Source organism: Equus quagga, chromosome 8 (assembly GCF_021613505.1).
Source record: "Equus quagga isolate Etosha38 chromosome 8, UCLA_HA_Equagga_1.0, whole genome shotgun sequence".
NCBI classification, from domain to species: Eukaryota; Metazoa; Chordata; class Mammalia; order Perissodactyla; family Equidae; genus Equus; species Equus quagga.
The window spans coordinates 3228383-3253553 of record NC_060274.1 but is presented as its reverse complement, the minus strand read 5'-3'; the positions used below and the strand labels follow the sequence as shown (position 1 = coordinate 3253553).

The following is a 25171-nucleotide window of genomic DNA, read 5'->3' as shown; positions in this document are numbered from 1 at the left end:
GAAAATTGTAAATGGGTGTTCCACCATATTGATAACATTTTTTTTCTTAAGTTGAATTATAGGTACATAGGTGTTTGTTATCGTTTTTTTTAATTTATATATATGTCTGAAATATTTCATAATAAAAATCTGAAGAGGAGTCAAGTCTGCTTATTGAATTGAGGAAGTTTTCTGCAGCACAATGGGCTACCTAGAGTATGGAAATGCAGACAGAAAGATGCTCAGGGGCACCCTGAAACTCATCCAGCTTTCACCCTGAACGAGTTTGTTCAGAGACTAAGAGATCTCAATGTTTGTAAATGTAAACATGCACTGCAATCTACACAGGTGGTTAATGTTAAGTTCCTCCGAAATGATGGGATAAGCTCTTAGTATAAAAGGTACCGGGATATCAAAATGGAACATTCCAGATCCAGAAAGATCTTTCCTTCTGCCAACTCCCTCTCTCTCTGAGAGCTCTCTGTGCAACCGCATTTTGGTTTCTGAGGGACAAAGGAAGCTATGCCGAGATGCACTGTATCCGTTCTTGCCTCATATGGTCCATGGCACTTCCAAAAAAGATAGTGTCCCTTAGTATAATTACTCAGGAACTTAATGAAATCTTAGAGCATGGGGGGGTTGAAGGCACAGCTAAGAGAGGGGCTTGTGCCAGCTTCCAACTCATCAGCCACCAAAAACACTGGGGTTGGTATCCAACGTAGGATCCTCAGTGCTTCATTTGGCTCAGAATGGGATCAGCATTGAGACGGCCACTGTCTGAGTTCCCTTGGGGAGTGGAGGACGCTGGATAAAGAGCTCCAGCATGAGAGGCTGCCAGGAGGGTTTCATCAGTGGGTGTTCCCACTGCCCTACACCTGCTTGGAAGCTTGGAAGGGCACCGTGAAAGACGGCAGGCAAGTTCAAGCTGATCTAAGATGCAAGTTAGCCAGTCACAGCATCACCAAGGACCCTCAGCCTGGTGAAGCCCCAGGTGGGGTGGTCTGGGAGGCGGCTGTGGCCCATGTGGACCACATGAACGCCCTCACCCTACTGCTCAGGACGGAACGTCAGGAATGGTGGAGGAGCCAAAGACCCCTCCCCCACGACACCCGCCAACCTAGCAGTTGGTGCCGCTGTAGGCAGAAACTGGATCACTGCCACGTTTACACGTCGGAAGGGGCGAGGCTGTAGCTAAGAACTTCTCCAACCGTCCCCACGCACCCCTCCTTCTAAAGGTCACTAAGGAAAAGGGGGAGGGACCACAAAACAAGAGGAATCAAATGCCCAAACTGAATGGCAAAAAGACGCAATAATAATCACACAAAGAAAAGCTCTGTTCTTACCAACCCTCCACGAAAACATCCCCAAGGAGGAGACTGTCCAAGCGAAAGTTGTTAACTGCGAGCCCTGCTCTTTTAAAAGACGTGTATACGAATACTTCCCCCGTGCAGACAGCTCTGGCATTGAGATTTGATTTGCACAAACGGTCTAGGAAATAATTACAATCAGTGTTTGGAAGTTTCAGAGTTTACTTAAATGGGAACATCACAGTTCATTAATAGAAAGTAAGAAAAATGTCTTTCTCTCTTTTTAAAACTTTCTCCTAACACGAATTTGCTTCTGTGACCTTTTGGGGGGTTTGGAGTGGGCTTATGGAAAACTTAAAAAAAAAAAGAAAAGAAAAAAGCCAGAGGCAAATAAAGGAATGATCTCTACATTTCTACATTTAATATTGTCCAGTGTGGCCCGTGGCTCCTGACAGCGGTGACTGAAACAGTCTTGAGCTAATTCAACTAGTGCGTTAAACAGTAGACTTGTGTCGGAGAGGATGGGAAGGCCCTTCTGGGCTGGGGCCACCTAAGATGGAGGTGAGACTAGGATGCAGGCTGGCCTGCATGCTTGGTTGGGTGGATCATCCGCAGGTCATGTAATTCGGTGCCTTCATTGCCTCTGCAAGGCCAAGTTAATAAAAGTACTTACATGATGGGGTTGTCATGAAAATCAAATGTAAATGTGGATAGCGGTTAGAGCCTGGTGCATGTGAGGTCCGGGGAATGACCCCAAATCAGACTTTCTCTGAAGGTTCTGGCTGGGTAGAAGCTGCAATCTGCAACCAAGTCATCTGCCTTTGGCTCCTGGTTCCTAAGGCCCAGGGACGTGGTCATTGGACATCTGTTCATTATATCAACGAGGATTCCAGCCCTCTGAGACTTTCCTTTCTTCTAAAACCCTATGGTTTTACAGTAGAGTCCTACTGTCATCTATGCCACGCATGTGACATAAAATCCTACAGCATTCACAATTACTTCAAGACTATTACTCTTGTCTTCTTAATTAGATTATAAGTTCCTTTAAAGGTGACCGTGAGGTCAGCACTTTGCCTAAAAGATGAGATTAAATATGGGGTCCTAGAGTTCTGGCTTGGAATTTAACATTGCTTGTAATGTCTTAATCCGATTAGAAATCAGAATTTATAAGTCTCGAGTAGATATTCCTATTTCAGTTTTAAAATATCACACTTTCTAGCTAAGCACTTAAAATTTGACATGACATTATAGCAAAAAATTAACATATAGACTATAATTCTAACTGTAAAAGGGCTGTGTGGGGGTGGCATTTCAGATAGAAATGCATGCAGGCACACTCATAGCCTCGCCTTTATGCATCCAACTGAGATGTTTCAAAGGTGATATAAAAATAAAAATAGCATCCCAATTTTATTGAAAAGAGCAAACCAAAAGATTGCTTTCTGTGGTAACAAGACCTGAAATGAAAACCTGTGATCAATAGCTGAGATAGAAAGACATCATCCTGCCCAAGACGTGACAACCCAAATAGAAAGCTATTTCCTTGGCATGCTGATGGGAATTTAGCCTAAGGCACGAAATCACCGCTTGTTATCAGATCCTTGGCCCCTGGGTCCCGACTCCTTACTGCAGGTTCAGAACTTTAGGTATCTACAAGAGAGCAAAGCCAGCACAAGGTGACCCCATGGATGGGAGCGAGGTGGACTCCCCACGTTAGATTTTCCAATACATTTTGTTATAGCTACAGCCCGGGGTTGTGGTTCCCTGCAAATCCTGCCCATACGAAAATAAAATGGTGGACACAGTACAAGAATACTTAAATAGACCAGACTTCAGCCATCTGTACTATTTCTTTTGAGACCCACAGAGGTGAGTGCTTGCAGAGAATTAAGCTTGATTCCTTTGAAATACGCCTACCTGCTCATTGTGGGGGAATCGGACTAAAGAGACCCCTCACCTTGCTGGGTTTATTATACAACAGAAGTCAGTGGCACTGGGAATTTAATTCGGCACAAATATATCCTGAACACAACACCCTATTGGAAATCTGGATGTCTAAGCCGGGTTGCAAAGGTCCTTCAAAATGACTGCATAACATGATGGAATAATATGGTCAACAAAAAAGTTATGGCACTTATGCCACAAACAATACGATCAAGAAAGCAAAAAGACAACCCAAAAAATGGGAAAAATGTTTGCAAATAATGTATCTGACAAGGGACTTGGATCCAGAATATATAACAACTCTTATAACTCAACAATAAAAAAATAAATCACCTGATATTTAAAAACGGTGAAATGATCTGGACAGTCTTTTCTCCAAGGAAGACATGGCCAACAAACTCATGAAAAGATGCTGAATACCACTAGTCATTAGGGAAACACAACTCAAAACCACAATGAGACACCACTTCACACCCACTAGGATGGCTGTCGCCAAAAAGCGGAACAGCAACAAGTGTTGGTGAGAAACTGGACCATCTATTAGTGCTGGTGGGAACGTAAAAGGCTGCAGCCACTTTGGAAAACAGTCTGGCGGTTCCTCAAAAGCTTGAACATGGAGTTACCATCTGATCCAGCAATTCCAGTTCTAAGCACATACCCAAGAGATAGGAAAACATATGTCCGCACAAAAACTTGTCCACAAATGTTCATAGCAGCATTAGTCACGAGAGCCAAAAAGTGGAAACAACCTCAATGTCTATCAACGGATCCTTGGATAAATCATATGTGCTATGGCCATACAATGGAGTATTTGACAGCAAAGAGAAACCTTCTACAACATGGGCGAACCTTGAAAACATTATGATAAATGAATGAAGCTAGTTCTGAAACACCACATTTTGGATGGTTCCATTTATATGAAAGGTCCAGAACAGGTCAATCTAGAGACAGAGAGTGGGGGGTAGTTAATGAGGACTGCCGTGGAAGGAGAAAAGGAGGGGTCACAGCTAACAGGCACAGAGTTCTTCTTGGGCTGATGAAAAAGTTCTAGATTGTGGTGTGTTCACAACTCTGTGAACACACGAAAAACCTGGGCTTGCACACTTTAAATGGGTGAATTGTATGGTATGTGAATTAGATCTCATAAAGCTGTTCACAAAAACAAGAAAAAAGTCATGGCATTCAGGGGAATTTAGAACAAAACAGCTATTGAGGTGATTCAGAGAAGAATCTTTCTTTGTGCCTTTTACGACGGTGCAACCTAACGAAGGAGCAGGGTACATTCTTCTCATAAATCTAACTTTAATTCTGAGTCAATTCTCAGGGAAAATTTTTGGAATTTTTCACAAAGACCTCCAGAAGGCACTCTCCACAGGATATTTGCTTGCCAACAATGCAGGAGAATTTAGGATGGGACCCATAACAGATTTCAGAAATGGAGTCCCATGGGGTCTAAGCCATGCTCTCTTAGCCACCGTATGAACGGCTACTGACAGTTTAGAAGTTGGACCACTTTATTTGTACGATGCTAACAGGTATCTCTATGTCCACATAAACTTAATCCAATTTGGTGCTACAAAAAATAAAAAATGCTTGGCTCAAACTTCTCACATCTAATTTAACCGTCTATCGGTACATGGAAGAAAAAAAATCCCCATCCAAGAATTTCCAGTTACAGATTCCAGATTATTTCCATCTGTGAGGGAGAGAAAACGAGGAGTGATTTTTGAGTCTCAGGGAAAATGTAACATTTTGACTCTTGTTTGGACCTAAAAGGCATATTAAAGGAAATGTTTCTGCCAACAACACAGCTCGAGGCAACATTCTAGAAATCGGGAAGAGAGTCTAATGCTCTGTTCCTATGAGCCTTAAAGAACTTTCCGTCCTTCGTTTTCTGGTTCTGTTCTTCTTTGAGGAAAGACCGTCTCAGCTTTGTTAGCCTTTGACCTTGGCCCATCGTGATGTGGAATTATTCTCCAGGGTTTATTCTGTCTCTCCCACAGTTGATACATATTTAGACACCAAATCACGTTTATTTTCAAATCCAAGCAACCAGGAAGCTAAGGACATTGTGTAAAAGTAGAATTTTTATGAAAGAGAAAAATGAGCTAAACATGAATAACAAAATAATTTAAGACTGGGGATTTACTCTGAAGATCAACTTCTGGAATATATAATAGGATGAAGCCAAATTCTACCTGTTCTCTGCGGACAATTGGAAAATTGTCAGGCAGGAGGGCGGGCAGTGGTGTTTTGCTTCCTCTGCTCTAGGACTAACAGGTGGAGATGATAAAGAGGCTGCTATTTAGCCTCTCTCCCAGAGACAAGTTTTTGTTTAGATTGGTGGTTTTCAAACTGGGTTCTCTGGAACCCTGGGGTTCCGTGGCCGGACCTCAGCCTCAGTGGGGGAGAGGCGAGGCCACAGGGAGAGCAAGACCCTCCCATCCTTACACAGCCAGAGTGGCTCTTCTTCAAAATTTGTTTTATATACTGTAGTTCTGCACAAGATGTTTAAAAACAGGATTCCAGCATATGAAACGAACGGAAAAACGTTAACGTAAATAAACTTTCAGGGTTATTACAGAAAGAACTGCTGGGCTGTTCAGCAGTTGGATGAGATGACCCCATCATTTTTCTATGATACAATATTTTTATAGCTACCGTGGTGACCACAATGTTTGATATTTATATTGATGACCTAGGAACACTGAAACATTGTAAAGTATATTCTGATTTATCAAAAGCTTAATTTTATTTAGAAAAGTTTTAGTGTCTAGTGTAGCTCATTAATCTGTAATTATCTGAAAATGGAGAATTCACAAACTAGAATATTCAGGTAATCAGAAAACAGCTTTCTGCACTTATTCCAAGATAAGAGAATTTATTAGCTTTGAACTGCTTATTCCTGTTCTCTTTTATACAGTGCTGGGCCCCGTAACATTTCGGTCAATGACAGACCACATATATCATGGTGGTCCCATAAGATTAGTACCACAGAGCCTAGGTACGTAGCAGGCTGTACCATCTAGGTTTGTGTAAGTACATTCTACAATGTTTACACAATGACAAAATTGCCAAACGATGAATTTCTCTGAATATATTCCTGTCATTAAGTGACGCATGACTATATATTTTTCTAATCATTCTTACACTTTTGTGCTTGTTTTGATTTTTTTCTCCTCTCCTATCTCCTTGTTATACCTCTTGCTATTTATTTCAACACAATATCTTTTACTACCAAGCAGCTTGCTAGAAACAGCAATACTTAATGGTAAATATCACGTAAAAGAAGTACTCTGAAATGGTTATAGAAGAATGCCAGGCATTACTACAATGTGTGACACATCATTTAAAAAGTGTATAAAAAGCGAGTCATTTTTTCACACTCAAGCAGCGTGACAGTATCACGGAAGGTAAATGCAAATGGCTGTTTCTTCCCTGTGAATAAAAGATAATCCAGCCAACACAGACAATGGTGGCAGAGGGAGGGGCAGCAAATTCGTGCGAATGTCCTGAATTCTGAAAGAATTAGCCGTCCACCACATAGAAGCAAAAGTCAAGGACACAGTATAAAGGAAAGAACTCAATCATTAACACACATAAAACCCTGAGCAATTAGGTTACACACTTCATGATGCCAAGCACTTAAAAATGCATTTAGGACAAAGTTTGCGCATACCTTAGGGTAGAAAAACCTGCTCGCTCAGAGTCTTTATCTTGGACGTCATAGTTTTGTACATTGTTTTATATAACAAATTCCTTCTAGTAATTTCCCAAAATATGATCACTACAGTGAAGAGGTGGTGCTGGCAAAAATCTGGCCATAAAAGCACATGAGATGTAATAGTCAAGAAAACAATATTGCAATGTTTTCATAAAATTTGTTCCATAAAATGAATACATGCATTTCCATTTATGATATAGAGTTAAAACTGTGAATACTTTTAAGAAAGGGAAGCTAAGTATAATAAATAAAATACTTTTTCTAGAATTGATACCTATTTCTAACTTGTTTGAATCCTTCTGTCTTTAAATTATTATTTACATCGTCTAGACTTTAGATTGGAGATTATCATGAGAAAGAAAAGTAGACAGAAAAGGAATGAAAGTATCCTTAGACCCACTAAACACACCAAAGAATAAAACAACGGGAGCCAGCTGGTGGCATAGCAGTTAAGTTCACATTCCGATTCAGCAGCCCAGGGTTCGCAGGTTTGGATCCCGGGCATGGACCTACACACTGCTCATCAAGCCATGCTGTGGCAGCATCCCACATACAAAACAGAGGAGGATGGGCACAGATATTAGCTCAGGGCCAATCTTCCTCAGCAAAAAAGAGGAGGATTGATGGCGTAGGCTAAACTTCCGAAAAAATACATACATATATAACAATTGCAAACAAAAAATAACACATTTCATTTTTTTCAATGAAAAAAATCTAATCGTAATTTTCTCAATATACCATTTCAACTGAACTGGAAAATCTGAAGAAGTGTTTCTACTATGTTTTGAAACATACATTTAAAAGTATAACTACATTTTCCAAATACACATCCTATTAAGACATGTCCCTATTCTGCATAGGGAGCCATTGGGCAGAATTCTACCAATATTTCCAAAATGGATATACCACCTATGTCTATTTATCTCAATGAACTGATAATGTGAAGGCATTAGCAGGCCCTTGCCCCCCTCTCAGAGAATCCTAAGGGGCTGTCATTACCTCTGGGAATCCGCTCAGCCTTACTTGTAGTTTTCAGCATAATGTATTCACAAAACACAAGTGAAAAAGGGAAAATGAGGTTTCTTCTGTAATTACAATGGCATCAAAGGCACTGCGGTTTAATGGCATGATCCGTTCTCTGGGGTCTGAAATCCTGGACTCAGGAAGGAGCTGGACCCGCTCACCTCTCAGGTCCCCCTGGGGGAGGACTGAGAAGCATCCTCGCATTCGTTCCTTCGCGGAGTATTACCTGAGCACGTATGTGTCCCAGGCATCTGCTACGAGGGAGCCCAAAACTTAAACACAATGCATGACTCATAAGCAAATCCCCTCACGATAGAAAACTTCTTTAGGAAGGCATTTTCTTGGCCAGTGTGAACAGAACAGGTAATCTGGTCTAGGCTAGTTGTTTTGGGTCTAATATACATCACAGCAGGGAAAGCGCACACACTTTGGGGGCAAAGAGAACTGACTCTGATTTTTGATTCCCCACTTACTCTCAGTGTGACCTCAGTAAGCTATTTGACGTTTTTATATTCAATTTCCTCACCTATGAAAAGGGTATAATTGTACTTACTTTTCAGGGTTCTTGTAAAGAACATATATGTGTGTCAGGATGGTTTTATTTGCATAAGAGAAAACCCAAATCAAACTGGCTTAAACAATGGAAGGAATTGGTTTTTACTAAATGTCCCAAGGGAACATGGACTTCAGGCTTGGGCTGATCAGGGCTCCAATCTCTATAGTTTTCTCGGCTCTGCCCTCCTCTGTATGTTGGTTCCATCTGTAGGCTGGGTTATCTTGTGGTCATAGAAAGCTGCCTGGTCCCATGCCTCCTCATTCCTCCACAGCCAATGAACCAAGGTCCCAAGTTAAATCCTATCTTGACTGTCTCAGGCCATGCTCAACTCTAAGCTAATGTGCCTGCACACATATACATACACACACAAACATACACACACACATATATATATATACATACATACACACAGACATACACACACAGACATATACACATGCATATACTTACAAACAAATACACACATAAACTTACATATTTATGGAGAGCTGCTCATTTTATCTTATTCCCCAGACTGTCAAAGGGAATATTTCATACTTATCTTTGCTGAGCTAGAAAACTTGTGTTATTTAATTTTCAAATGGCTCAACCCCCTTCATCTTAAAAACTAGGAAATGCATGAAGGACTTGTTGACGGGAAAAATAATAGTCGTTTTAATCCTGGTTTTGTCTCTACTTTTTTCCCCCCCAGATGGAGGAGCTCTGGGAGCGTGCCATATCTGTCACTATTTCAGTGACAGATGCGTATTTAGAAACATGAGACTCACTTGAACAGTCATTACGGATAACCACGTCTTTTCAAACGCAAAGGTGAGCTGCCAATGATGACACGCTATTGTCCAGGAGTGAAATTCATAGTCCGTTGGTTGTGAAGAATTTGGGGAAGTAAAATAAGATCTTGTAAGTTGCCATTCTGGAATCTTCCATCACAGACATCGCGAAAATGTTGTAAAAAGATGCTATGATGTCAGCCCTGTGAGAGCCTAACAGATATTTTCCACTGTCTCGTGGATGACAAAAACTTCTCACATTTCCATAATGCTTTAAATAGTTTTCAAAACTCCTCTGGCCCCCACCAGCGGTCAAGGACACCCCCACTGGGTGTGAGGGAAGCCTCAGGCACCGATCTCCCTGGGGGCATACGGGCAGCCAGTCGCTTAAATACAAAACCGTTCTCTGAAAGCCTGGTATCCTTGGCTTTCTCTGCCTGCCCGCCCCATTCTCCACCTTCAGAAGAAACCCTGCCAAGTAGCTAAGCAGGCGACCTCCCCTCAGGGTCCCTCTCCAAGTCCCATTTTGGTTTATTTCTCTCCAATTTCTCTTCGGCATTCCCGCCCCTGGACGCCAGGGCCCTGCCCACCTGTCTCAGGGTGTAGGCTCAGGGCAGCAGAAGGCAACTCTGCCCTCCCCCTAAGAGGAGCTTGGAGGAGATCCGGGGGTCCAGTTAGGATGCTCAGGGCTCACCACCTCCCCAGCATCCTGTGTCCACCAGGTGTGAAAGAAGAAAAGAAACCATGACTCTAGTATTTCTGGCATCTCAGCAGTCTGCTAACAGAGGTTTATCCTCCTTATAACTAGCGCCTTGGTGGACTCCTGAATTCCTAGCTCTTCTTTAGGAGGAAGATTTCACGCACCGCTGGGTTCCCTATGGAAAAGGAGAACACACCCGTAGACACGCTGAATTCACTGCAGGCTCGAGTCCTGGAACTCTCCTCTGTGCCCGGTTATAAACCAGGGTGAGGAGACCCGAAACGAGGAGCTCATCCTGGATCCCTGATCGATGCCTGCCGTCCTCTTCCTCTCAACTGCCTCTAATCCTGCAACTCTAATCTAGGTTAGAAATGACTCTGAAGAGCCCACAGGTGACACCCCCTCTCTGCCACGGTGCCAGGCGATGCTGCTCTCATGCTCAGGGAGTCAGGGTAGCAGGACTCTATAGTTTAGATGTTAATTCCTTCCCATATTTGATGTTTCTTCTGAAGTGGCCACTACCAACTCTTCTTAATGTCAGTCTCCCACCTTCTTTTTAGGCAACTTTCTCTTTGTCTCTTGGTCCACCTGTCCTGCTTCCTTTTGGCTTCTTCCACCCTCCTTTCCCTTCCCTTTGTTTTCCCTCTCTACTCCCACTCCTCATTTCTTTTTAAAAATAAGTAGTTGCTGGGTGTTATCAGGACTCAGAGAAGGCTCAGCCAGACGAAGAGGAGCCATACATTGGTATCACATTTTCAGACCTTTCCTTATATTTCACGCCTTTAGTGGAAAAGCGTGTGTCTGAATTTTCTAAGCTGGAAGGGAAGGTTGACCTAGTAACCAGGAAAAATCCCAGCCCTGAAACATGACTGCCTCTGCCTGGAGCTCTTTGCTTTAAGCGGCATTTGCAATTTTGTACTCATGCTTCTGACGTATTTAGCAAATCCACCGATTTCTAGCACGTCAGGCTGCTGCCAAGCCTGCAGCTGGGGCACAGGACTAGAAATGGTGTTGAGAGAAGTTAGGACTCAATGAGCGAACAGATCGCAGAGTAAGGGACGCATGGAGCTTTTTAAAAACAAACGTGTCCACTGCTTTAACTTGCAAAGCAAATCGCTGTCTGAAGGACTTGCACAGAGCACCTACGATGGGCAGTTCCCCATACGCCTCTCTCACCTACTCCCCCCGCTGTTCACCCCCTTCAGGCACCGCCTTTATGGGGTAGCTGTCTCATCCTCAAAGGCCCGGGGATCACCACAATTCCTCTCTCATTTATGCTGGGGTCCAGGTCCGGGTCAGCTGCAAGATCTGCCAATCCTCTTGGCAAACGGCACCTCCGGGAGCTTTCCGGCTCATCTCCTGCTGCCCTGTGGCCCAGTTCCCACACTCCACCCAGAAGGGGCCCTGGATGAAAGCTTTCAGGGTTTCCATTGCCTTTAGGCTGCAGTACGACGCTCCCAAGGCTCAGAGGCTCTGGATCCTGGGCCCTCGCACCCGTCCCCTCCTCCTGTTCTCTGGGCACACCAGCCTTCCAGCTATTACCACGCAGGACCCAGGCACTCACGCCTTCTCCCTCAGAAATGCTGCAAGCCACGCCCCCTTTTCATCCAGCTCTGTTAATATGACCCCCAGACGTTTTCCTGGACCAGACTATCAAAACTTGTTCTCCGGTGTTCCCCCATGACGCCCACCCGCTCTGTATGGTTTCTCTCCCCAACACTTGTCGCTACTGAAATTGGTACATTTTTCTATGTGATGCTGGCTTTTTTCTCTTCCCCACTAGAAGACAAACTCCAGGAGGACAGGCCCTTCACCCCTGAGAGGGTGCTTGAGAGATGTTTACAGAATGAATGCTGACTGCAGCTCAGTTTCCTGTAACTATAGGGGGCTGGATGCCAGGCAAGATTCCTAGAATCCCACAGAGATGCTCACGGTGGGGTCCAGCACAAACTGTAACACCTCCAGGCCCGTGCTGACCCCCATGGGCCCAGCGACACCCCCATGAGATGTTCATGGTCTGAGCCTGAAGCCCTGCCACTGTTCTCTGACGCCCCCCATCCCACTGGAGACCAGAGGTCAGCCCCTCACCTGGCCCCGACTCTTCCACAAACTGGGATCTTCCTTAAAACCAGACTGACCCACTGGCTGTGTCAGTTCCCTCTTGCTGCTCTGACAGATCACCACGAACTTAGTGGCTTGAAACAACACAGACTTTTCTCTTAGTCGTGGATGTCAGGAGTCCGAAATCAGTGTCACCAGGGTCGGCAGGGTTGGTGCCTTCTGGAGGTTCCCAGGGAGAATCTGGCCCTCGCTTCTTGAGCTTCTAGTGGCCCCTTCCTCATCACCAGTGTCTGCTTCCATCATCACAACATCTGCTGCACTTCTGGAGTCAAGTGTCGCTCTGCCTCCATCTTGTAAGGACACTTGTGATTATATTTAGGGCCCATCCGGATAATACAGGACTATCCACCTCAAGATCATTAATTTAATCAAATCTGTGAAGTGCTTTTTGCCATATACAGTAACATTCACAGGTTCCCAGGATTAGGATGGATCTCCTTCAGGACCATTATTCAGCCTTCCAACCCACCAAAGATACCATTGGCCCAAACCACCGAGGATGCCATTGGCCCAAACCACAGAGGATGCTGTTGGCCCACACCAGTGCACCTGGCTGGAGCTCATCACATGGACACTGCAGCTGGGCCCTTGGAAACTCCAGGGGCTGGATGTGGGGTATCAGTGGGCAGCCCTGAGCCCTGTGGCCCAGACCCCAACTCTTCTTACTTTATCTTTATCTCCCGCCCTTGGAATCCCAGCAGGACACAGTGGCATTGTTCATTAGCACCTTTTTTCAGATCTTCAGTTCTAATAAATGAATGCTCCATCTTGGTCGGCTCACCTGACTGGAAAACAATCCTGCCCGTTCCCCTGGGTGTCGAGCCACCAGCCCGCTGTCAGCTGTAAAGAACACAACGTTCGCACGCTCGCAGGCTGCTTCCCAGGGCGCCATTACTCATCACGCACATCACGTGGGCCAGAGATGGGGAAAGGAAGAGGGAAACGAGTAGGGAGTGGATCCAGATGGAGGGAGGAGAGAGAACAGCGCTTTAAGACTTTTGAAGATATCGGACATGATGCCTTTTTTCTTTTTACCTAAGGAAAGTCCTGGATGCAGGTGAGGATGAGATTTCAGGTCGTGTCGGAATGAACTGCTGACCACCTGGAACTTTAGAGAAACTGTGACTTTCCTGCCCAAAACATGAAGTAATGGCATAAACATCCTCACCCACAAAGGGCTGCCTCTGCTTGAACTAGATCAGGGTAGGGATGTGAAGAAGGGGCGGATGGAGGCTCAAGAATTTGATATCGAGGTAAGATGCTCCATGGTCCCTATGCAAAGGTGCCCAGGGTCCCTGATTGAAGGTGCGCTGCACTTGAGAAGAGGAAGAAAATGAGCATTTGAGAAAGAACTGAGCCGGGAAGGTCCTTGGCCACATGCACAGAGGGAATCCTTGGCCCAACCCTTCTATTCCCGCGAGGGTGTGTGTGACCCACACCCCGATGAGCCAGAAAGCAGTCCTGGGCTTGTAAGCTTTAGAGTGAAATTAGTTATCGCAAAAGATCCATGTTAGGAGTGCAAAACCTTTTCAATTTCATTGGAAATTGCCTTCAGAGAAGTCACAAATCCATCTTCTCAGAATTAAACCTATTCTTCTGTAAGCACCAGCTTTTAAAATAAAAATCCTATTGACTTCCACCGTTTCTCAGTTTTCAGAAGTGGCTTGCCTTAATACATTTTGAAATTTCTGAATTTGCTTTTAAAATGTTGAACGTTTTTCAGCTCCTTAAGAGAGTTTATGGCTTTTAAAGTTTTTAAGTGATAATAATGATCTGTTTTGGTTTTTTCCACAATATTTACTGCAAGATGACGCTACATCAGCTATATCGTATAGGGAGATTAGACAGCATTTCTATGGTACATTTTTGAACTCCAAACAGTACGGTTACAGTCTGTAAGCTGCCCGATGCCAGGACCACCTCAAGCTGATGTGTAAGGTTTTGTAACGGTTTCTCCGTTATTTCACTCACACAGTGCTTTCAATCTCCCCACATTCATCTTAGGTCACAACCACTTTTTCCTACATTTTAACCCCCCAAACATAAGCTCTGTAGATAATTTCCAGGCACAGGGTCAACAGTGAGTTAATACCTAAGAGAGAAGTTTCAAAGAACCTCCAGGGCCTTCCCACACATTGATCCAGAAGACACATACTTCGCAGAGAATGGCCGTGTGACACAGCAGGGCAGCAGTCCTGATGGCTGCCTATGGCTGTCCCTGGACACAAGCCACCCAGAGAAGAGCCTGATGTGCTCCAGGTCAGCCACAAGTTGGCTCAAGAAGGTTCTATACAGGTGCACACATGGCCACAAAGGACTGAGCTAGCACAGAGGAGTCAGGTGCATGCTGCTAACACCATCACGGGGGACAAGCATCCTCCCCAGCAGCTGAGGGAGCACTGAGCTCCCAAGACCTGAGCTCAGCGTGCAGGAGGATATGTGATTCAAGGAACTTTCTAAAGATCCAGAATATTAAAGAAATGGGAGACCGAGCCCACAGCACAGGGAACTCACACTCCTCTCTCTGATGGGATGTGATTTTGAATACAAACCACCCCTCTAGGCTAGGACTCAGGTAGCACGCTCCACCCCATCCTCGGTCACACAGCAACGAACACTTCTCCTCCATAACTCCCATGCATCTTCTCTGTCCAAATCCGAGTGTTCCAGGGCCAGGGTCCCCTAAATTCAAGTCACAGATGAGCTCAGAGCAAAGCAGGAGGCCTGGGCGTGGAGGGAGAGCTGAGTGGATGGGCGTGGGTGAAAGTGGGCCCGAGTGACAAACGGTCAGGGGAAGGGACGACTAGTAGGGCAGAAAGGTGACACCAAGGGAGGGTCCACAGACGGGATGGGCTGCAGTGAAGGATAAGGAGTAACAGTAGATGACGGGCCTCACAGATGGTAAGAGGCGCTATGTGGAGATACCAACATGAAAACACAGGCCTGCTCCGGAACTCCCATGATAATTTGGGCAAATGTCCATCCCCACTATTAAGCAGAAGCTCCATCAGGGTAGAGATAGCGTCTCAAATTTATGGCTCTTCTCCCTCCCTCAGGCACACACCAAAACGACAACAGCCATTCACGTTAACAAATCACTCACATTTTCACATCAATTCCTGGAGTTCTTGTCAGGAGCCTCAACAACACAGGGTGTCAAAGAAAAGAGTGAGATGCGCTGATGAAGATTGTGAGACGATGTCTAAACATTTACGGCCGTTGAAGGGCACGGGAGCCCTGTGCTCACGAGCTCCAGCAGGTCCCATCAGCCTGGAGATTTTTATTCACTTCATTACCCGGGTGGTTTCTACGAAGCCTTGGTTGAGTCTGACAATGAAATGCATGCATTCTCTTTTTGCTAAGGTCTAGAAATAGAAACGTGCTGCTTAACCTCCTGCTGCTCCATGGGGTTCTCTGGGAGGAAGGCAGTTAGCTGTAACTGCCACTCTATTCCCACGGCCCGTCTGCCCCGGTCCTCAACGTGAGTTCAAACCAAGCGAATGCAAGGAGCCAAAGCTGTTCTAAATATAAGCGCTCTTTTCTGCTTTGTGTGTCTGGTTTTCTTTCCTTTATCTTCAAAGTCAACCAAACGGAGTCACTTTGGCAAGTCACAGGACAGGAGCATCTCTTGTGGGCCCTCTGCACGTTCGTGTGTGGCTGTGGGATGTGACACACCGCTGTCTGTCCAGCATTTCACCGGTTGATAGTGCCCAAGCGAGCTGATAGCCATTCGATGCGATGGGGAGGCGCACGGGCGCTGCAGAGCCTACCCATTGCACCAGCTGCTGCAGCCTCCTCGTGGCCTGGCTTCCGCTTTTCCAGCCTCACTCCCGTCTTCCCACGCACAAAGGCTTTCAAGGCACCCTCTCCACTCCCCTTGGGTTTTACTCACACTTCAGAGTAAAGAGCTTTCTTATTTTTTCATCCTTAGAAAGGGGTTGTCCACACTATATTTTGGATGTAAAAATACATTTAGTAGTTAATATTATATCTAACCTTAGTTCTAGAAAGTTGGCAATGATTCTGGGCCAAAAGTGTTAAAATTGGGACCCAAATGAGCAACTTCTTAAGGAGTCACTAGAGCATTTCTACCATAACCATTCCAAAACAGAGTCTTCCAAAATAAAATCTCTCCATCCCTTTGCCTTATAAATTTGGCTGCATGTGGTAACGAGGAAAATCTACAAGCCCATGGGCTTTGGGTGGGATGGTGTGCCCAGGACCTCTAGCTGCAAAGAATGTCACAGCTCATGTTGACAGCAAGACAAGTCAAGGCAGGTCCCACACTTGTGTTCTGGTTAACGTCCATTTGAAAATCCCAAGACTGTGAAAATATGGCACACGTATCATGCCAGGAGAGTGAAGCATACTTTTCTTAGCTTGTCAATCTTACTTAGAACCTTCTTTTCTCTGGCAACAGAAGGAAACACGCCGGCCAATAGCCTTAACACTCACTCTCTGAATCACTTTTTTGAATCTTACTAATTCCACATAGGAGAATAGAACAGTCAAGAGAAAAAACAATTCTTTTCTGTAAGAAACTAGGAAATTTCTACCAGCTCCTTACCCACCGCCTCCCCCAACACTCCCAGCCTCGGCCACTCTGTGTAGGCCTGTGAGCTAAAGGGCTGACACCGGAACAGCGTGAACTCGCGTCTCTGTTTCACAAGACCTGTGATTTCCATGAAGGATGCTTAAAATCACAGCAATGCTGATTAACCCGTCACCCTCGGTAACCCTAACATGGCTACAACCGAGGGAAAGCTAGTTCATGGTGATAACACTAACTTGAAACAGATGTGCTCTCAGAAGGGCGAGGGAGAGGAGGTTGGCAAGACAGGAAAAGCTTTTATTCTCCCATAATGTAGTGCAAAACCCTTTAGAGATAGCATCCAACCAAAGCCAGCTGTGAGTAACACCATAGAACGCCAAGCGCAAACCCTTCCTTGACAAGGCACATTTCACTTTCCAAGCATTTAAAAACTGGAGGATAGCATTAGGATATGGTTCTCCCTGTTTTCTAGCTGAGATAGGAGCTCATAAGGATGCAATGGTCCGGGGAGGCAGACGGCAGGGGAAGAAGGGAATGCGAGGTGGCCAGGAGAGGGGGCAGCCAGCAAGGCCGGGGCATATCTGGTGGCGGGGAGAGGAGGACTCTTCCAGGGGGCTCAGTGCGGGGCACAGGGGGACAGGAACACTGCCTGTGAATCCCAGGGACTTTGGCAAACGGGAGCTCATGGAGAAAGAGCGGCAGCTGTGTATTTGCTGGTTGGAATCAAGTAGGGCTCTCTGCTCAGTGGTGTTCCTGAGATGCCCTTTAACGGATCTCAAGAAATATATGCAAATTACCAATAACAACAGGTGCTGTTCAAGAAAAATGACTCTGACACTTGTTAACGACGGTAAGGAAGACTTTACTCAAGGGACCACTGCAATGGGATTTTGCAGTAGGGCAGAAAGAATGAGCTAACTCCAATACTAAAGGAAAGAGGGGATTTACAGCCAAGGAGCATGTGGGAGGGTGGGGTGCCGGTGGATGGAAATGACTAAGAGGCTTCCTGCTGATGGCATGTCAAGGTCATCAGACATCACCCGGAGGATGGCGGGGATGAGGAATTTGACCAGATGTTGAGAGTGATCACATATGGAGGGTGGGGGTTCTCTCTAAATAGACTCAGCAGGATTCTTGATAAAACTGGGTGCTGTGGGCCTGACAAGGACGACCTGGTCAAGGCCTGGTTGAGCAGGAGGATGGGGAGAGCCTGACTGAAGTCTGCTCAAGGAGAGTCTTTGTCAGTGAACATCTCAGGCGGCTCCAGCCACTGGCGCCTGGTTAGTGATAAACCACAGGAAGGTGGTCACTGCAAATTCACCCTCCACACCCTGGTGTGCAGGTTCCTCGTGTTTAATTACAGCTGCACCATCACGACGTCCCCTTAGCTAACTCAACAGCAGGAAAGGCTTTGGACACCGCTGCAAATCAGGTAAGATGAACAATACTTTATACTGAATATATTTGTGTCGGATCCATTTGCTTGATTAAATCACACTGTAGCTTCACAGACTATCTGTTGAAAATTCTTATTTATTTGAGTTTAATTTAATAGCTTGACCCACGAAAATACATCAGCAAACACAGAATGCTGGGGGAAAAAAGACAACAAAACGTAAACCAGCACAATCAGAAATAAAAGCAGAGCATTCTAGAGAATGCTTCTAGTGCTAGACTAGCTTTATTTATTTGACAAGCACAGAACTTTGGAGCAAAAGATAAACAGCATTTTGGGCTAAACGACTGCCAATCCTACTTCAGGCAAAAAGAACTGATCCTTCGTTTCTCCACATTTCAAAGGAGCACTTTCCGTGGGAGCACCCCGAACGTACTGAATCATCCACACAATGTTAGTTAACAGGATTCTCTTCATCTTTCTGCCCCCGCCCCACAGTCTCTCTCCCCACCTCTCTCCCTGCCTCAGAGAGTTCAGGCATCTCCTAACCACTTACTAAGTTGCCATATCTAAGAAATCATTCACCCAGCATGCAAGAAACACGGTGAAATCCTGCGTAATCAGTAAGCCAGATGATGTGGACAGATAAGCCATTTTTTACTTAGTGTCCTTTCATTTCATTCCTCTGCTTCTGAATGCATGAAAAATATACTGAAATACTCTTTGCTGCATTGGGGGTGTATAGGCACCTGGGTTTCTTGAAAGAATGGGTAAAGGAGGTGAAGAAAGAAAAAGAGGTGGAATCTCAATATTTTGGGTTGCCTTTTCACGTATTTTTGAATGAGCAACAATACTTTGGGGAGTTTTCTTGGATGTAAGGAGAGAAAGCGTGTCATGAAACTCAAAGATAAGGCATATCACAGAAACAGTGACCACAAATAAGGAATTACATTTAGTGTCTTTAAAAGAGAATGAAGCATAAATAAGCAAAATAAAAAGCAAATTAAGTATTCACTAATACGGACAATTTATCGTGGTGTTCTCTGATTTTTTTGTTGTTGTTGTCCAAAAGCCAAATAAAATCAGGATTAACGTGGAATTTCTTGGGACACATTTATGGAAAGTACCTGAAAACTGTTTTAATTAGAAATGGTTTTCCTGGAAACCATCCAAGACCTAGAAGAAGAGCTTACCTATCAAGCATCAAGAATAAGCCCTAACGTTTAACTTTCCAGGAAGCTTGCTTTTGTTCCAATGACGGGAGCCAACATTGCTCACAATATTTACTGAGAGTCTCTTAACTTTTACTTTATCAGGACACCACGTTTCCCTTAAAAAGGGGTAAACAATTAAAATATATACATATGTGCACACAGATAACGCGTGGTTATCTGCCACCATGGGAAATCGAAATGAATTGACAATTGATATAATTAGACCATTTAAGTCCAGTGATGCCAAGAAGTTCCAAAGACTTGCATCCCACCCAGCAGGCTTCTGTTTACGTGTTTGCCTCTCTCAATAGATGTTAACTTTACTGAGTTCACTGATCATATAAAGATCACATCCTTATTCCAGCTGCTTAGCACAATGCACGTAACACGTGTTCAAAATTTTTCAATTATGTAAACAATCGAGCAAATAAATGAAATTTTTCTTCCACTCCATAGTTTACCGTTAACAATATCCCAGTTCAAGGGCTTGTAGCTGTCCTTCTCACTAACCCCCATGGTCTTTCTGTAGCGATGTCAAGACAGATGAAAGGTCCCAAATGATAGGCAAAGGGAACCAGCCCCAAACAAAATAACCATTCCCTAAATGACCTGACTTTTTGAGTATTGACATCTTTAGCAAATTGGTTGATAAATCTTACTCTGAGTAGATAATATCATTTCTCATTCATTTAAAACCTATATTGCCTCCCAAACCCCTCCTAGCCACCCACTCTCAACCTCCCACAGCCCCAAGTCGGACTTTGGAACTCTCATGTCACATCTGTGGAAGACTCTCCTGGGTACCTGAAGGTTGAGTGGGGCAGGGTTCCTTCTGGAAGCTCTGCTAAGTTGAGATGCTGATGCTAGGGCATTTTCTGGCTGTAGAAGCCGCCTCAGCTCACGATGCCATGGCAAGGGGACCTGCATTCACAGATCAGGGCAGCTGACTCACAGAGGGACACACAAGATAAGGAAGAAGGATATCGCCATCCCGGCCAGATGACAGAAATTTCATCTTAGCAAACCGGGCCAGTGCTATCGAATGGAACAGTCTGGAACACAGCCTGGGAGAATTGATCTTCAGCCTTCTCTTCCCCTAGGCACGCAGGAAGGGCATCCAAACAATTAATTACCAGGCTGAGAGCTGACTGCAATAGCAGAAGGCATAGGTTCTGTGGGCCATAGGGGCAATCTCAGGTTCAGACAGAACCAGTAGACATTGAACAATATGAAAAACATCAGTAAACCCAGGAAACATTTGATCAATATCCACAGCTAACTATTATTGACTCGCAATTGTATCGTCCAGACACCATATGGTAGTTTACCTATGGTAGCTCATAATCGTTATATTAACCCTCTGAGGCACGATCTCTTATCTCCCCATTTTACCGGGGAGAAAAATAAAGATCAGAGAGTTTAAGGAACCGCCCTGCTGTGAAAGGCAGAAGTGAGAATCCAATTTCAGTCCATCCCAGACAAAGCCCAAATTCAGCTGGAACTTTCTAACTTCCAGAAAAGGTTCCCCAAAAATATTTTAGGTTCTGGAGTGCATTACAAAATATCCTACAGAGAGATGTCCTTCTAAAAATCCCACAAGCCCTCCTTCACGCCTCATCTCATACATGGTGGACTCCAATAACCACATGACTGAAATGGCTAAAATTAATAATAGACAGCACATGCTCTTCCAGTGGGAACTTCCTGTAAAAGATTTTAGGAGCAGGAGCATAAGGAAGTCATTCTGCTTCCCTGGGCTCCATTTTCTCATCTATAAAATGGACAGTTGAATGAGGCGATGGTTATACCTTCCAGCTAAGTGCTGTGGTTCTTAGGCAGTGTTGTTAATGCCCTGAAATCAGAGCTTTTGTGGGAGTGAGAGTCTGGCAGACGCTGAGCTCTGATACCTTTCTAGAACACGCACACAGAAGTCAATGCAAGACATCTAATTTCCCTTTGGGAAGCCCCAAAATCATTCTTGCCAGAGTCAGTTACCCAGCCATCTTAGTTGCTGTAATGCTGATACACTATAAAAATATTTAAGCTGTAACTCATAAATTGTTTCCAAATCTGATTAAGTGTCCTGGCTTCTCTGTTGGTTAGAGTTTACCCAATGTTGGGTTCCAGACGTAAAGTTAAATTTAACAGCAAGTACGAAAACATTAAGACTAATTCTCTCCCTGAAAGCCTTTTAAATAAGGATGATATTGTTTTAAACTTGCTGCCTTCCTGTTTATATCACTAACTTGTGAATTTCAAAACAAAATTTTTTTTCCAAAGTCTCCATGCACATTTTAAAATATAGATTTCACAGAAACAATTTAAAAAAACCATGTTTCTTTTTATAAAATGAGTAACCTTTTTCATCACTCCAAACAGAAGAAATGTACATTGGCATTAAGTACTTTATATGTCCTATTATTCAACCTCAAACTACTGATGGACCTCCCCTCCTGAATTTTACATGTTGTGAGGAGTGATTCTTGGCCTATCATCTGCTGGGAATATACAAATGAATACGCAGGCATCTCTGGAAAAAGCTGGGAAGGTAGCTGGGCAAGAATATGGAATTTACTGGACAAAGCACAGGGCCAGCCACTCACTAGATCCCCCACTGAGTGGAGGCACCATGAAGCCAGGACCTCAGTGTCTCATATCTCTTGGATCCACAATGCCTAGACAAGGACTGACCACAGAGCAGGTTCTCAATAAACACGTGCAGAATGAACCAGTTGGTAAGCTTTTAGCAAGACCCTCATTTTCCCAGGGATTTTTCCCCCTAGCAATAGAATGAAAATAGTATAACATGCCTGCCTAGATATTCACAAGTAGCCATGGATAGAAGCTGGTGAATGCATCTGTAGAGAACAGAGCGATGAATCAATGGGGCTGTCATCATTGGTACTTCTCTCTAACACGGGCATCCGGGTCATATGAAGCCTCATTGATTATGTGCTGACAGATTGCATTTCTCTCTAGTCAGTTTGACCTTCTGCATATCTGATGGTTTATTTATGGTTTTTAGAAATTCAATTTTCACACTGAAGAAATCTCATTTCTATCCCCCCTGCTGGGTTCCCACTATATTTTGTTTTGAGGCACTTCCACAACCCAGTTCTCCTTGGTGAACCATAACACCGGAGGGGAGTGGATGGTGGTGACAGGAGGTTGACCCTCCATGGGTCTAGCCCGGTGTCTTCCTGAACAACATTGAGCATTTGCTCACACGTATGCCCTCCCTTGGAAAAGACAATACAGGGAAGGAGACAAGGAGCTGGAAAATAAACTTGGCATTTTGATGAATAAAAACTTATCGGGCATGAAGGTAAATCCTGTTCTGAGTTTCTGTCCTTGTCGATTTTAGCTGTTTAAAGTGCCTGAGACCCAGGAAAATGACTTATCTCGATGAACTTGGGTTTGATTTCTGCCAACATCAGGTTTAGAGCAAACCCTCCTCCATTATTTGATTAATAGTTCTATTTGTTTGAAAAGACGTTTTACCCTCAGAAGCCCGCCACCAAGATCCTACCTAGTACCTCAAATTCCGATTTGGTGAAACCGTAACAGAAACTTTTAAAACACCTAATTCCCTGCTGCCTTCGTGTCTATTCCTGAGCTTTGCTTAAAGATCTTTTAATCGTTACAGAACCCACGCCTGTAGCTAATATCATGGCAGCTGGGACAAAGAAAACCGAGATGAAAGATGTGACATTGTTCCAATTGATTTGACTTCTTTAGAAACAAACAAATCAAAACCTCACTAGGTGCCAGCCTTGTGGCAAAGGCGAGGCCAAAGTCAAAGGAAATCTCTAGGTTGTGTCATCAGTCTCCCCACCCCCATCCCCATGTCTCTTTTTTATTTAAACATGCTTCACCATTTGGTCATCTATAGATTCAACAATGTAATTTACACACTGGGATGAAGAGAATAAGATTTGGCTGTTGAAATAAAAAACACGAGAGAAGCAGCCACAGACCACTTCGGAAACCTGAAGATGACAAGATGAGGGACAGGAGAAAAGGACATGATTTTCAGGGTCCTCTGATCCTATGTAGATGAATCTATATCAAATCCGAGTTGCATCAGGCACTTCACTACTGAGCACTGTTTCTGACTGGCCAGAGTAGATACTGTTGTTGCTTCCCCCCCCCCCCCCCCATCCTTTTTTGTTAATTCTACACTGAATTTAAACGCACGAACGATCTGCACTATACGGTAGTACTTGCGTGGCTCTGGGCCACAGTAAAATAAACCCGATCAACACAAGCCGAGGGCAGGGCTGGGGAGGTTCTGCACTGGCACTTCTGAGCTGCCACCCACACTAGGCAGTCCAGCTGCACGGACTGAAACGCCCTCCTCAACCAGGCACACATCGGGGCGCACCCAGGGTGCCTACCCCAAATCCTGCACAGAGACCGTGAAACCAAATTAGTTAGAAATTCAATAGCGGCAGAGTTTAGTCCCCGCTGAAGACCGCAAAACCGGTCCAATTATTACCAAGTCCCAACAATAACGTCCGATTTTAGAAAAACCGGACCAGCTCTCCAATAACTTTAACTCCCTGACATGGGTCTCAGGGTAACCGTGCATGTGACAATGGGAAAGGGCTCGGGACGGCCCCAAGACCTGCAGCATCCTCCAGGGCGCGGCGGGGACCCGGGAACCTGCGCTCACACAGGCGATGGCATTTACCTCGAGCCGACTCAGACTGGAGCTCTTGGAGCGCGACTTCTTGCGCAGGTACACCGAGAAGAACCTCCGCACGGTGAACTTCTTCATGCTCAGCTCCATCGCCCCGCGCCCAGCCGGGAGGAGCCGCAGGGCTGGAGGACGCGCATCCCCGGCGCATCCCAGGCGCGCGGGGTTAGGTCCGCGGGCGGGCGTGCGAGGCTGGAGAGCCCAGCGCAGCGGCCATCGGCGCGGGGCGCGGGCTGCGGGCACAAAGGGCAGGCCGAGCCGGCCCCAGCGGCCGGGCCCCAGCGCTCCCTCCTCCTTTTCCTCCTCCTCCTGCTGCTGCCCAGCGAGGACCAGCCCCGGGCAGCCTCGCCCCGCCCCGCCCTCCGCCACTACCGCCAATCAGTGCTCGCCGCCCCAGGCGCTCCCTCCTCCCGCTCCTGCCGGGAGAGGACCAGCCCCGCCCCCGCCCCGCCTACAGCCACTGCCACCAATCAGCTCCCGCCTCCTCGCCACGCCCTCTGCCACTACTGTCAATCAGCGACGCCCCAGGCGCTCCCTCCTCCTCCTCCTGTCCTCCGAGGACCCGCCCCGAGCAGCCCCGCCCCACAGAGGCCCCGCCCCTCGCCACTACCACCAATCAGCGTCCACCGCCCCAGGCGCTCACTTCGCCTCCTTCTCCTCCCTTCCTCCTATTGGCCGCTGGGTGCGGCCCCGTCCCGCCCACCGCCTCCACCGCCAATCAGCGCCCGCGGCGGCGCATGCCTAATGAGCCCCGCGGAGGACCGCTGCGCTGGGCGGGCGCTCAGCTGTGCCTGCTCTGGCTCTCTGTTCTGTTCCGCTGGCCTGCTGGGCTTTTCTCTAGCTCGGGGGTGTCATTAGGTTTTCTTTCCTTAAAACATCCATATAGACGCTTTGGCACAATGCTCTCCTGGGCCGAACAAAACTTTGTTGATTAGCAAACACTTCTAGAAAATGGAACAAAATCCAGGGGGCACCGTGAGCCCTCGCAGGTGCGCTTTGCACCTCTCCTCGACCCGGCCGCTTGACTCTCTCCTCGCTCGCGGCCCCGGGGACCCTCTCCTCGCACCCCCTCCCGGCCCCGGGACCCTCTCCTCGACCCCGGCCCCGCAGCCCGGGCGCCCCGACCTGGGGGTCCACCCATTACGCCCCGGGGGATGAACGCATCCCCACGAGGTCGGGGACGCCG

The 25171-nt window shown here is 45.8% G+C and overlaps 1 protein-coding gene across 1 annotated transcript in view; it reads right to left on the bottom strand.

The window, feature by feature from the left end:
- RPS6KA2 (ribosomal protein S6 kinase A2) overlaps positions 1-24273 on the bottom strand; it is a 173280-nt gene extending 149007 nt beyond the window's left edge. Inside the window, exon 1 of the mRNA XM_046669557.1 lies at positions 23980-24273. Within this exon, the coding sequence (XP_046525513.1) occupies positions 23980-24078 (99 nt within the window). The 5' untranslated portion in view covers positions 24079-24273. The remainder of the gene's footprint in view (positions 1-23979) is intronic.
- Between the last annotated feature and the right edge of the window lie 898 nt (positions 24274-25171).